The sequence below is a fragment of the Vombatus ursinus genome, unplaced genomic scaffold (genome assembly GCF_900497805.2).
Source record: "Vombatus ursinus unplaced genomic scaffold, bare-nosed wombat genome assembly UNPS02008961.1, whole genome shotgun sequence".
In the NCBI taxonomy this organism is placed as follows: domain Eukaryota; kingdom Metazoa; phylum Chordata; class Mammalia; order Diprotodontia; family Vombatidae; genus Vombatus; species Vombatus ursinus.
This window is the reverse complement of record NW_020948739.1, coordinates 14,007,964-14,023,231: the sequence shown is the minus strand read 5'-3', so window position 1 is coordinate 14,023,231 and position 15,268 is coordinate 14,007,964. Positions and strand designations below refer to the sequence as shown.

At 37.9% G+C, this 15,268-nt stretch overlaps 1 protein-coding gene across 1 annotated transcript; it reads left to right on the top strand.

Moving 5' to 3' along the window:
• Nucleotides 1–4,899: 4,899 nt before the first annotated feature.
• Nucleotides 4,900–13,907, top strand: ABRA (actin binding Rho activating protein). The gene is made up of 2 exons (XM_027849884.1): nt 4,900–5,621; nt 13,430–13,907. The coding sequence occupies exons 1-2, from the start codon at nt 4,900–4,902 to the stop codon at nt 13,905–13,907; spliced, it is 1,200 nt and encodes a 399-aa protein (XP_027705685.1).
• The last annotated feature ends 1,361 nt before the right edge of the window (nt 13,908–15,268 follow it).

Here is a 15,268-nt window from a genome sequence, read left to right as displayed (position 1 = left end):
AAAAGGTAGTTTAGAACCAAGACATAAAAGAAATGCCCAATGGAAGAATGTGTGTTTAATTCCACAGATAAGAGGAAGTCACTGGAGTCTACTAATTAGGGAAATAACATGGTCCGTTCTACATTTTAGGAAAGCCATTTTTGCATCTAAGTGGAGGATAAAGTGAAGAAAGGAAAGATGAAGTAGGAAAACCAATTAGGAGACTATGAAAATAATTCAGGCAGGAGATGATCGGGACTTGAACAAAAGTGGTAGCTATGTGAATGAAGAGAAGAGGAAGGAGATTAAAGATGTTGGAGAGGTATGATTAGTAATAATAATTAGGATTTGTCATCCTTTAAGGCTTGCAAGGCACTTTGCCTATGATATCTCATTTGATCCTCACAATAGCCCTATGAAATAGGTACTATTATTAACCCTATTTTACAATTGAGCAAACTGAGGATGAGAGAAGTTATGATTTGCCCAGTCACATAGTAAGTAAATGTCTGAGGCAGGATTGAACTGACTCCAGATCCAGCACTCTCTCTCTTATTCCACCTAACTGATATCTAGAAGATTTGACAACCGCTATAATGTATAGGTAGAAAATGAAGAATACAGCGTGATACTGAGGTTGCTAATCTGGGTGACTAGAGAATGGCCATGCTCTCAACAGAAACACGACAGTTTGGAAGAGAAGTAGATTTTGGAAAAACATAAAGAGTTTAGTCTTGAAAATGTTGGGTTGAATATGTATATGATATATCCAGTTTGAAATGTACAGTAGGAATTTGGCACTATGGTACTAGAGCTCAAGAGAGACTAGGACTGGTATATAGATCTGAGAATCATATATCAAACTTCTTAAAGCTAGACAATTTTGGAGAAGAGGAGAAAAAAAAACAACCCATAACCAAAACAAAACAAAAAAACAATCCTTCCAAATGTAAGGGTGGGGCTCCATTGGTTATACTACCCACTTAAAAGTAATGTCCTTTGTTAGGTAAGAACACTTCCTGTTGTCAATCAGTCAGAAACAGTGTGAACAAGACAGGTACGCTATGGTCTTAGAGACTTAGTTCTGTGCTAATAAATTTGTATAAAAGGAAGGATCTATCACAGTACTAGGTAGAGATCTCAAGAGTCTGGACTTGTCTATCCATAAATACTTTAATATAATCTGCTGATTCATTACCCAAATGTTTCCAATAACCTGAATTTTGCCTCAAGTAGAAAGATGTCAGGGAAAAACTAGAGATAGATATAAAGGTAAATTTAGCCAGAGAGCTCAACCTCTGCTTAAACACTAGGAATCTTCCTAACTGAGAGCTTGGAACAATTGTAATTGAATTCATAACTTGTCATCTAACTTAAACTCCCTGCACCTAAAGACACAGAAGAGGGATCCATGTGAACCTTTGGTAACATTATATTACTTCTACACTTAAAATAAGCTAATTATTATAAGAGGCTGTTACATAAAGTTGGAATTAATCTGATCCTGAGCTAAGCTTTTGAGAAATCTGAGTACACTGGAATCACTCACCACTTTTTCCCCCTACCTCATCTAATGCCAGCCTTTATTCCCACGGTCTGCCAAACAGAGTAGGGATAAGCAATAGGCACAGAATACTCTGAGATATATTTATATTCCTTGTAGGAATGCTAAATGCTTCATACTGTGGATTAAGCCCTTCAGTGTTTGAATGTTTAAAATTTCTTGCTATAGAATCTCCTCATGGTAATCAAAAGAAATTTGACTGTCCTTGCACTACTCACTTAACATTATCAGGAAAGGGAAACAGAGCAGCATTGGAGCTACAATTTTCCCCAATTGTTTTAATCTGAGAAGGTGAATGGGAGTCATTAAGAGGATTAGAAATGTACCAACTATTCTCTGTAAAATAACTGTACATCATAGTCAGGTAATTACCCACTATACTGTCTTTTATATTCCAATCAGTCTTGCCTAGTTTTCAATCAATATTGTCAATAGTTTGTCAGCATTATTAGATGAGGAAGGAAACCCTGGAAAAAGTGGATCTTGTTTGACTTATGCTGTCAAGTCATTCAGATCCTGGGAGATTTTTCTGTCATCTGGATACAACTAAACTGGTAGTGCTTTTAATGTAAAAAGCACTTATCATAGGATCATAAGTTTAGAGCTGAAAGGGAACTCAGGGGCCATCTAACCCAATGCCCTTATTTTCACAGATGAGAAAACTAAGTCTGGAGAGGTTAGGTGATTTACCTGAGGTTATATAACTGGTAAGCACCAGAGGTAGAATTTAAACCCATAGCTTGTCTTCCCATCATGCCCCACTGCCTCATCTTTCTAATTATTTTTATCATCATCATTTCATTCTTATTTCATCTCCATCATAATCATCAATTTCTTCAAAATTCAGTCAAACTCTCCTTTTTGCTAGTCTTCACACACTGCATCTCCAATCCCTATGCCTATGTATTGACTGTTCTCCCCATCTAGAATGAAGTCCCTCTTCATCCACCTCTTTGAATCCCTTACTTCCTTTAAGATTCAGCTCAAGTACCATCTTGTCAATGAATTCTTTCTTGATCTCCATAGCTACTAGTGCTGTCCCTCCTTAAAACTACTTTTTTTAATTTATTTTGTAAATATTTATGTAATTTACTATCCCTTTAACATCTGAGGCTGAGTTGTCTGCTTAGAGTTCTAAGAATTACTGAAGTAATTACTTGACCCAAAATTGTGAGATAAGTTGTTGCCAAATTTTTAAGATAACAAACTATATGTAGTAAATTGGGGAGATTAGGACTCCAAAGCTGTTCTATGATTTGGGGACAAATATAATTTATCTGATTATTGGCAAGGTAAGAATTTGGTTACTAATGATAAAAGAAGTTGAGGCATTTGTGGAGAAAACCCAGAACCTAAACCTAGAAAGATAAGAGAAGGGAGAAAGAAGTAAAAGGATAGATTTCAGAGCTGCATCAGCTAAATTTGAAGCTGGAAGTGATAAGTACTATAATCATGATTGAGAACTATGTCCAATAAAGCAGAAAAGTAAATTGAGAGTACTGAGAATCATGGAAGTCATTCTCAGATAAATTCATTTGGCTGAGACCTTATGTCCAGTAAGGCATTAGTCAAGCACAATACTGATGAACTCAGTTTAGCAATGAAAGCATCTATTCAGAACATAAATTACATTCTTCAAAAAAAACTTTTTTAGACAGTTTTTGACACAGAAAGAGGACATTGAGGTTCACAGTTGTGAGTTACTCCAAGAACATTACTTTTCCTCATTCCACGTGCTACCTTGGCAGGTTTCCATTAGAGTATATTCACTCTTTCCCCCAGATACTGAATGCATTGGTGGGAGTGTGAACCAGGTTTATGTGTGGATTATAATATACTTAGCATTCATACATGTGTTTTAATATATGACTACTATGATGTTGTTATTATGTTTTTTCCTTTACTAATATTTAAAACCTAAAAGTGTCAATATTATGAATGGCTCATTGTGTAAATAGCAGTGTATTGGTGGGGACTCAAGAGCTAACATGGTGGTTAGGGGAAGTATATTCCCTCACAACAGAATTAGTCTCAGGACACTGAAAGAATCTGATAGGATGATCTTTTGGTTGTCCTTCTTTAGGAACCTAGACCTGCTGATATGCGATTAGGCTAGAATGGCCAGTCAACTCAGAGAGTAATGGAGGTCTCCACATACTCCAAGTGAGAGATATGAGGTGCTACATAGTTCATAGCCATCCCAAACATCTGTTATATATGTTTATGCTGTCTTCCCCATTAGAATGTGAAAACCTTGAGAGCAGGAAGCGTTTCATCTTTGTCATTGTAACCTCAGAACCTGGCACACTGCCTGGCACATTCTAGGCACTTAATTAATGCTTGATGATTTCTTAATTAATCATAAACATCATTTTTTTCAGTCCATTCTCTTCAAGAGGTGAAATGATAGCTTTCCACCCCCCCCAAAAAAACTAGGTGAGGAGAGGGGTATATAATTGAAAATATGAAATACATATGTCACCAATTCTCCTTCATGAGTAAACTCATCTGCGTTTCCTTGATTAGGTCACAGAACAACTGTTACATAAAACTTTTTAAAGATTTATATTAGTAATTCAGTCTCCCCGTTCAGGAAGGCTAACGCATGTAGCCAACGTTCTCACCATCCTATTATGTAACTGAAAAAAATTTAGAAACATTATAAAGTTAAACTGAGAACACTAGGAAAAAGAGAGGTGTCAGAGAACTTGAGTTCTACCTCCAAATCAGGACACTTGGGCCAAAAATCCCACCCTCTAATGCGTATCCCCTGTGTGACATGGGCATGTTTAATTAGCTTCCTGGCCCTTGGTTTCCTCATCTGTTAAATTCAAGGATTAGACTAGATGATCCCCAAGGTTCGTTCCTGCCCTACCATCCTATGATTCATAGATTCTGTAGCACTTCTCAAAAGGCTGGAAACAAAAGAAAATGATGGGTTCATTTTATAATTATGCTAAGAGGTAATCTTCTAATATTAGTAGAGCAAATTTAAGGGAAAGGAAATCATGATTTACTACTGAGCAAGTGCAAGGTCAAAGAGCACATGCAGAGGAGATTATCAGATCTCATAATTTCCATTGGGGCCCTTACCTTAGTCCCTCTATGTCACCAGTCTTCACCATCTGTAATATCCACCTGCCAGGATGAAACGCAAGCCAGGGTGTTTTAAAAAAAGAACCCTGTCACCTCTAAGGCACTGTATCTTGGAGAGAAATGCCTGACATAGTTTCCATCGTCACCAGATCCTCCTTCCCACCCCACACACCCTGCTTCTATTTAAATCCCAACCACACTATTGTACTCAACATTATTCACTCAGGGCAATTGACAGGACAAAGATAGAAGAGAGCAGCATGGCCCCTGAAGAAAAGCCAAAGGAGAAGACAGCTCAAAGAGCGATAAAGAAGATCCGGACAGCCTCTCTGGTTATTAGCTTAGCTCGAGGCTGGCAGCAGTGGGCCAATGAGAATAGTACGAAGCAAGCCCAAGAACCTTCAGGGTGGCTGCCTGGTGGAGCTAAAGAGGCTGGTGGGTCACCCAAAGAGAACAAGAATACAGAACTATTAGAGCCCTTCCAGGAGAAACAAGGTATAGGAGCAGGTCAGAGGAGCCTACTGGCAAAGCCATTTTGCAATAGAGACAGGGAGTGTTTAAACAACCTTCCTGATGATGAACCCGGGGAGACCCACATTAAAAGGAAGGAGGTAACCAAAACAGTGGTCAACAAAGTCTATGAGCGAGGAGGGGACATGAGCCTTCTCAGCCACAGATATGAGAATGATGGGACCAACTGTGAATCATGGCAGGAAGGAAAATACTTGAATCACATTGACAAGATCCTGAACAGCCATACTTCCCCAACCAGGAGGAGGAAGTGCTTGAACCTGGTGTCAGAACTGACCAAAGGCTGGAAAGAAATAGAACGAGAGGAACCCACTAGCCGCAGTGATAGCATAGACACTGAGGACAGTGGCTATGGAGGGGATTCCTCCGAAGAGCGGCTAGAGCAGGAAGTCAACAAGCAAGAAGGAGACCACGTGATTGCAGCCAGGATTAAACGACCCATGCCTTCCCAGTAAGTGAATTCATGCTACAATAGTGTGGCCATTTTTTTCCCCTGGAAAGAGACTCTCTAGGTCCACAGCAAAGACAGGAGAATGCTATATTTCTCTTTTCTCATCCATCCATCCTTCCTTCCTTCCTTCCTTCCTTCCTTCCTTCCTTCCTTCCTTCCTTTCTTAATGAGACAAAAGCCATCGGTTCTGGGATAGGCCCATGAATTAAAAATGCATATACTATTATGAAACAGAGACAGCCTAGTGGATAGAAGTCTTGTCTTGGAAACAGAAAGATCCAGGCTCAACCCCCACTATTGATACATTAATACTGATAGCTATCATTCAAAAAGAACTTTAAGGTTTTCAAAGTGCTTAGCATATGTTATGTCATTTAGTCCTCCAAATTCTGCAAGGATATACTAGACATTTGTCAAAAAAAATAAATAAATAAACAGGTAGAGAGAGGTTAAGTGACTTTGCCCAGGGTCACATAACTAAGTTAAGTGCCTGAGGCAAACCTTGAACTCGGCTCTTTCATGACTCCAGGTCCAGTACTCCATCTACTGTACTACCTAGCTATCTCACACATATAGGCTCTGTGACCCTGGGCAACTCTCTAAACCTCTCAGGGCCTCCAGGAAACTGCCTATAAATTTCAGGCGAGTTATTAAGTTTCATGAGTGTAGGGAATTTCATGCTGATAGTTCCGTGCATTGATAAAACACAGGCTTAGAGGAAATATAGGTACATGCATACACATATGTGTGCATATATGCATTTAGAACATATAATGTACATGTGCATATATAATTCACATATACATTGATTGTATTTCACATAAGTTTAGAGCTCCAAAGTTTTGAGAATACTTTTCTCACAAGCACCTTGTGAGTTAGGTAGTCTAAGTGTTATCTCCTTCTTACAGAGTTAAGGACATTAAGATTTTGTAAACTGTTCAATGTAGGATCTTATCTATTTAAAGGTGGATGGTCCCCTAGTCCAACTCTCTCATAATAAGATCAAAGAGGTTAAGTGCTGCCTCTGCCCAAGGTCATACAAGTATTGAGTGCCAGTCCTGAAATTCAAACCCAGGTTCACTGAATTCCAAATCTAGCACAGTTTTCATTGCTTTGAATTGCTAGGTCTCTTCACTCCAAACCTACTGCTCTTTCTTCCATATCACTATGTCTTTGGTCTGTGTTCCCTTAAAGACACTTTTTTTGTTGTTCTTTAGCTGTTTCAGTCATATCTGACTCTTCACGACCCATTTGAGATTTTCTTGGCAAAAATATTGGACTGATTTGTCATTTCCTTCTTCAACTCATTTTAAAAATGAGGAAACTGAGGCAAACAGGGTTAAGTGACATGCTTACGGTCACACAGCTAGTGGCTGAGGCCAGATTTGGACTCAGAAAGTTTTAATTTAAAGTCTTCCTGACTCCAGGCCTGGCACTCTATCCATTGCACTACCTAGCTGCCTGTTAAAGACTTATACGTACCATTTTAAAAAGTGCCCACAGTATTGGGTTTCTGCTTTCTATTTTGAGCCAAACCTCTAATCCACATCCTCAGCAAAGCTAAAGCCACCTGTGAGTGGTATTTATTCTTAATGAAGTATGTGATTCAGCTCAACAATTCCTTACTGAAATACCTCATTCCTTCGAAGAACGGTAAACAAGATGCAGGGGGCTGTCAATAATCTGGGGAATACCTGCCCTGTTTCTAATTTAATCTATAAAATTACTCAAGTAATATCCATGGGGCACAGAATCTCTATGAAATTTTACTTCCTTGCAAGGTAGAAGTATACTTTTTTTGCTGACTGCTACTGGGAGTCTTTCCCTTAATGTGAATCACAAAAATGTACATTGGACCATTTTGTAATGTTTCTTGAGAAGAATAAAATATTTTGCTCAGTTCTTAAGGAGAAGGAATAGGTCCGTGATTTCATTGGTCTAAGGAATTCCTAGGTAAGAATCTCTCTACCAGTGCAGGATCCCTCTGTACCTTATAGTCTTAGAAAGTTGCCCAGAGTATTAAGAGGTTAAATTATTTGTACAGGGTCATAATGACATTATATATCATAGATGGGATTTGAACCCAGGTCTTCCTAGCTGTATGTCCAACTATCTTCGCCATCACATTACCTCTTATGTTGTTTGTCTGACTCTTTGTTAACCCCATTTGGGGTTTTCTTGGCAAAGATTCTGGAGTGATTTGCCATTTCCTTCTTCAGCTTATTTTACAGATGAAAAAACTGAGGAAAACTAGGTTAAGTGATTTGTCCAGGTTCACACAGCTAGTAAGACTCTGAGGCCGGTTTTGAATTCACAAAGATGAACCCTTCTGACTCCAATCCCAGCACTCTATCCCAAGTTCATAGACTTTTGTAACAAAAACACAAACTAATGATTCTGTAGTAATTCATAGTTATAGTGTTTTCCTCCCATAACCTTATGAGGTAGATAAGAGAGATATTATTATTACTATTTTGCAGATGAAGAAATTGAGGTTGGAGGCAAGGTTCAAGGACTCACCTGTGGTCACCCAATTAGTGTCTCAGGCAAAATTCGAACCCAGGCCTCCTATCTCCCAGGCTAGCACTCTTTACACTAAATTAGGAACAAAGCCATTTGGTTTATCAAAATCAAAATAACCCAATTTTAACAAGATCCTGGATATACTATACATTTGTCCAAAAAAGCATCAGGTGAAAATAGTTTTGTAATGAAAAATATACCTTTTATTTTAGTACAATTCTTCAATTTTACATTTCAGTTCTGGGTTCATAGTGGCTCAAAATATGGGAAACACAAAAACCATCATTCATGTAATGTCACTAAAAGTTTAATGTTCTGAAGAAACATGGAAAACCAAATATATCATCTTACTTTATGTGGATACCTAAAGTGTCACATTTTTAAAAGTTTAAAAAAGAATTTTGATTTCTATATCCCACCAAAGTTATACTTTGATTTCTCATCATTGGCACTTAGATAAGCCCAGACTCAAAGGCAAGGCTACTAACTCAGCTCAAAATGCATTGAAAACAGACTCATCAAAGAATTCTATGTCTATCATACTGAGGACCAGCCTAGTTGAGCTCAGAGATATTTATTCATTACCGGAAAGTTGGGCACTAACTTTTTTTAGTTAGGTGATGACCTTTTTTTTTTTTCTAGCCCAAACAATCCATGAGAAGTAGTGTTGCTTAGTGGCTAGAGAGCTTGATATATATCCACCTTTATCCACCCTTGCTCTGATATATAATGGTTATGTGACCCTGAGTAAGTCATTTAACTTCCCAGTGCTTCAAATGCCGAGTTGTAGAGAAAATACCAATCAGCATTGGTAGAAGTTGGACCAGAAGTTCCCTGTACCAGTAAAACCACAGGGCTAATCCTACTCCAACAACTCATGAAATTGTCTACTACGAAAGGCATGCAAGGGTAGCTATCTCTATCAGTGGAAAGTATCCACATTGATGAACTCCCAGCTCTTTTTGAAGCATGAAAGGTCTGTGAATACCAAGGACTGAATCAAAAACTGCCTCCAAACCAGGAAGATCTGGGTTCAAGTCTCACCTCTAATACATATTGGCTGCATGACTTGGACAAGACATCTTTCAGCATTCTCAGCAATTCTTTAAGATAGAGATTCTTACCCTGGAGTCTATGAGCTTTAAAAAAATCATTTTTGGTAACTATATTTTAACATAGTTGGTTTCCTTTGGAATTTTATGTACTTTAGTTTTTGCATTTCAAAACATATTCTGAGAAAGGGTCCATAGGCTTTGCTAGGCTGCCAGATGAGTACCTGAACACACATACACACACAAAGGTTAAGAACTCCTGCTCCAAGACTATAAGCTTGGATCCAACCTGCATTGGTGGATAACAATTCCTTTTACCAATGAAATCATAGGTATAGACAAAAAAAATTTAAAAAAATAAAAATTCCCTAAATACAATTAAGCTCAAACGCTCAATACTCTCAGATGCTTTTGGTCTATAAAATAAGGAAGCACCCTAGTTTGATGGAAAGACCACTGGATTGAGAGTCCAGGGACATGGATTCAAATCTTAGCATTGCCACTAGCTCAAAGTATGAACTTGATAAAGTCTAACTTCTTTGAGTCTTGGTTCCATCATCTATAAAGTGAGAGGGCTGGCAGGGATGGCCATCCTTAACCCTTCCAATTCTAATATTCTATAGTTATATAAGATCTGGATTTGCCCCCTTTCTTTATATGAATTTTGGATAGCATAATCAGAGAAAAGATAAAACCAGCCCTAATACAAGGTCTACTATGATTTAAAGAATGTAGTTTGTATGACCCAATTACCACCACTTTTTTCTTGTGTTTCTGAGATCTGTGCAAGAGCACTGATTACCTTTGATCTCTTTTCTAGTTTCTCCATTCCCCATCCTCTCCACCCACCTCTTTGGGAACATGTGGTGCTAGAAATTAGTTTATATCAGCACCCCTGAATGTCAGGGGTAATTCTAGGCCAGTCCAGGCTGCTTCTCCAGAAATCTAAATTCCAAGATTGCCTATTGAGACTCTCACATGGCGTTTATAACCAGGATTGCTGGTGCCTACAGCTGGGAGCAGGAAGCCAGCTATGTTAAGAGATCCACTCTGCAAAAAGCTTTTATTTCCAGGCCCCACCCGCTCCATCTCTCAAATAAATGGAAACAAATCTAAGTGATACTGTTTTTTAAGGATTTCATAAACTTAAAACATCCACGTAAGAGAAAAATGGATTTTAGGTGGCTGGGGGTTTTCCTCAGATTGTAGAGAAAAACAAATCTGTCTCAACACAAATAATTAAGGAGAAGAGATGACATCTGTGTCTTCCTGAATCCTTCTCTCTCCCCCAGTCAGAGCATTCAGGTGAAATGGTCAAACAGGTAGTTTGACAACCACCCTATTTAAAAGTCTATTCCCCCTACGAAGATAACTGGATTTTAAAGAAAGCAGATAGAGGCCAAAAGAAACTCTGTTAAATAGTGAAAATTTAGTCTTGAGTGGAGAGAATTCACTTTTCTCATTTGTCTAGTTCTTGTATATTTTAGCATCATTCTGTTCACATTAAATTTCCATTATTTCTTTTCTAACCAAATATGATTCTCACTTTTCCAAACTACCCATTTCCATACTGGCTGTCTAAATTATCACCTTATTTCCAGTTTAGATTCTAACCAAAACCAGTTTATGATCCAATTTTCACTTTTCCCTCTCCTGCCATGCTCTTCCTAACTTTTTCTTCACACTTCCATTTTTCCATTGTCTCCCACAGGTTTTCTGTGTTTTTGCCTCCCCAGCTTTTAGAAATGCCTTGTTCCTGAGACTTTCCTGCTGGGATTTTAAATAAATTCTCTTTGCCACTGACCAGGGCTATTTCTCTCCATCTAACTAATTTTTCTTAGGAAAACTCAATGGAGAACATGAGAAAAGCTCCATCCAGATGGAAAAGAACTAGCCTGTTTTTCTAAAGACCAGACTATGGATTTTTTAAAAACAGAGTTTCCTTTTGTTTTCATCTGCTTTCTTTTCTGAGTGGAGGTGAGGGAGTCATAACTGTGAACCTGTGATTCACCTTAGAAATGGATAAACTAAGGTTCAATATCTTGCCCAGAGTCACACAGCTAGAAAGCATGTGGATATGAACCCCGAACTTCTTACTTCAAGAAAAGTCTTCTTTCAATGTGTAAATATATAACACTGTGCTTTCCATGTGCTGTTCTTTCAAACTAGTTTCATAATCCTTATCTCTGATACTCCTCAAATCTCCTTGGACCATCACATCTAGGTGCCATTCTGGATAGTGTGCAGCAAGACCTAAGTTCAAATTCTTCATACTAGCTGTGTGACCCTGGGCAAGTTATTTAACCTTTCTTAGCCCTAGTTTTCCTACCTACAAAATGGGAATAATAATAATACTACCTACCTTACTGGGTGGTAAAGAAAATTAAAGGAGATAATACTTGTAAAATATTTTACAAACCCTAAAGCACTATGCAAATGCTAGATAGCCATAAAGTTAAGGCAGGAACCCAGCACTCTAATAGATTTGCTTCTAACAGCATGAGATTATTTTGAGATTGTTAACAGGAAAGAATTTTCAGAAAGGAATGGGAGGGTTTCTTGAATGAATAAAGCAAGATAAGAATTCCAAGGTATTTTTCTTGAAGTTCCATAGTCCACTACCCTGCATATAGCAGACTTATAATGCATGCTTATTGGTTAATTTAGAAAAGTTTTGTTTCTCAGAGCTTGTAACATTAGGTGACTGAAGAAACATACTTTTGCGTAGATTCGAAAAGCCATCATGAACTATATAGACAAATTCCCCGATTCTCAACATTTCATGGTTCTTTTGATTTTTTTTCTATTTTATATAATCTCAATATTCACAATTTCAGTCCCATTGTTGTTTGTAAAATGGAAACTATTGAGTCTATTAGTTGATCAAGAAAAATATCTTGTAATAAATCTCTAATTATTGAGTGGAAGAAAGTCTATTTCTTTTCCTAAATCCTAAGAGGCTATGATTTTGACACTTGTAAAATATATTGTATATAGCAAATATTATTTTAATTTTAACAAAGGGGAAAAATAAGTATGACGACAGAGCACTAGATACAGGTCTCATGTTTTGAAAAACTCAACCCTAGATTTAGTGAAAATCTGCCATCTAGTGGTTATCATTCTCATTGACAGAGATAAAAGTACGGGTATTCACATTTGGCACTGCAATGGAATGAAAATATCAATGGAATTACCCAGCACATCTTTTTAAAATTTATTAACATCAGTGTTTCAGTCATGAATTGACCGGAAACTCAGTTGCTGTTTAGTCTTCTTTTCAATCATGTCTGACTCTTTGTGACTCCATTTGAGGTTTTCTTGGCAAATATACTGGAGCGGTTTGCCATTTCCTCCTCCTCATTTTATAGGTGAGAAACCGAGGCAAACAGGGTTAAATGACTTTCCCAGGGTCACACAGCTACTGTGTCAGACCAGATTTGAAGAGGAGTCTTCCCGACACCAGGCCTAGCATTCTATCCATTGTGCCACCTAGCTGACCTCAATTTGACCCAACCTATTCCATTAAATGAAACAAATACTAAAAGACAGGGCTGTTTTTGTTGTTACTGTTGTTGAGCAAAGAATTGAATACATAACTTAGAACACATAACTTCCTTCTGTCTTTTCTAGGGTTGCCTGCATAGTTCTTGTATTGACTAATACTTTTCCTATGGGAACCTTGAATTTTCTGGTGCTTTTTGCTAGTATCAAAATTTTGTTTTATGATGAACATTCTAATATCCTCCAGAGCAGCACTCACATTTGCTGTTTAAGCTTTGGGAGATTGATAATCATGAATATTACAAACCAGTGATGTTTGTCCGTGTGTGCCCTGGATTTAAGAAAATTCAATATTTAAAAAAATCCGAAAAAACAGACACAGTAGAGGGAAGTTACAGAATCATTTATGATTGCAAGAAGACTCATCTCAAAGGTCACAGGATCACGAATTTTTGAAATGGAAAGGACGTTACAGGCCACTGAGTCCAACTCCCTCACGTTGTAAATGAGGAAGCTGAGGCACTGGGAAGTTAGATCACTTGTGCGGGCCCTTTTAAAGTGATTCCATTTCTAAAATAGATTTACATATAACTTTTCAGAAGTGCATTTACCTTGTGATTCTGAAACAAGTACTATAGAGTGAAAAAGGGGGAGGGGATTGTCGTGGAAGAGTCTTTTGATAACTTTGATATCCCTTGGTATTGAAACTATTTCCTTTCTTACTTTGAGGGCTAGCCGGTTTGCAGAGAATCTCAGCAGCAAGGCTCAGAGGAAATGTAGCCAAGTGAACAGCATGAAGGGGAGATGGCAAAAATGGGCTGATGAGCATCTGCAGTCTCAAAAGCTGAATCCCTTTAGCGAAGAGTTTGATCACGAGCTGGCCATGTCCACCCGCCTGCACAAAGGGGATGAGGGCTATGGGCACCCCAGAGAGGGGACAAAAACTGCTGAACGGGCCAAACGAGCAGAAGAACACATCCACCGGGAAGTCATGGGTCTGTGCTTTATCATCAGAACAATGGCTCGCTGCGGACGGGATGGCAAAATCCAAGTCACCTTTGGGGAACTCTTTGACAGATACGTACGGATTTCTGATAAGGTGGTGGGCATCCTCATGAGAGCCAGGAAACATGGACTTGTTCACTTTGAAGGAGAAATGCTATGGCAAGGCCGAGATGACCATGTGGTGATTACACTCCTGGAGTGATCTTACAGTCACATGAGTGGATCACAAGATCCAGATTATCTTCATGTAAACTACAAATGGAGAAGAGATGTAAAATGCAAGCTGCTGAGTAGCAGACTTACAAATATTAAGTTATTATTTTTACATCTTTGGATCCTCTTCCATTTAGGAGAAATTTTGGGACATTTGAGAAAATAGACACAAATGGTTAATATTATTGAATAATGCCACTTACATTTGAAAGGCTATTTTTATCCAAATAGTATAAGCCATTTTCTGATCTAAAATCATTGGCTATTTAATGCAGAAGTGTTGATGAGTTTTAAGCAAAGGTATAAATCATAAGAATCAAGAAGGATATTAACAAAAGGAAAAAGCCAGGAATGCTAATAGTGACTGCAAACAACAGAAAAATAGCAAGAAAAGCAGTTTACATTCTAACATGCTATCATCTCATTAGATCCTCAAGATTACTCCTCTAGTCAAGGAGTGCAAATAGCACTATCCCAGATGAGAAAACATAGGCTCAGAGAGATTGTGATTCATCCAGGGCCACATAGCTAGTACTAATGGTAAGCTGAGACTCAAACCCATTTTTCTGATTCCGTGTCCAACACTATTTCTAGAACCATAGATTTTGAGGTGTGTCCATTTGTTTTTCTGGTAATACTACTGAAGCATCTCTTGGTTTTTTGTTTGTTTGTTTGTTTTTAGCATTTCCTTTGCAATTTTATTTCTAAGGTCTTTAGAATTTCCCCCTTTTATTTTTATTTTTTATTTTTTATTAATTTATTTTGAATTATCAACAATCACTTCCATAAGCTTTTGAGTTTTAAATTTTTCTCCCCCTCCCTCCCCACCTCCCTCCCCTAGACAGTGAACAATCTGATATAGGCTATACATACACATTCCTATTAAACATATCTTCACATTAGTGATGTTGCACGTAAGAATGAGAACCAATAGGAGGCACCACTAGAAAGAGGAAACAAAACATAGCAGAAGAAAAAAAAATAGCAAATAGTATGCTTCGATCGATCTGCATTCAAACCACATAGTTCTTTCTCTGGATGTGGATAGCATTTTCCATCATGACACTTTTAGAGATGTCTTATATCCTTGCATTGCTGAAAAGGAAGAGCTAAGTCTATCAAAGTTAGTCATCATACAACGTGGCTGTTACTGTGTACAACGTTCTCCTAGTTATGCTCACTTCACTCAGTATCAGTTCATACAAGTCTTTCCAGGTTTTTCTGAAGTCTACTTGCTCATCATTTCTTATAGTACAATAGTATTCCATTACATTCATATACCACAACTTGTTCAGCATCCTCTCAATTTCCAATTCTTTGCCACCACAAAAAGAGCTGCTATAAATATTT

Coding starts and splice junctions, on each gene's coding strand:
- ABRA (XM_027849884.1), top strand. CDS start 4,900: ATGGCCCCTGAAGAAAAGCCAAAGGAGAAGACAGCTCAAAGAGCGATA. Junction 5,622..13,429: donor AAACGACCCATGCCTTCCCA/GTAAGTGAATTC, acceptor TCTTACTTTGAG/GGCTAGCCGGTTTGCAGAGA.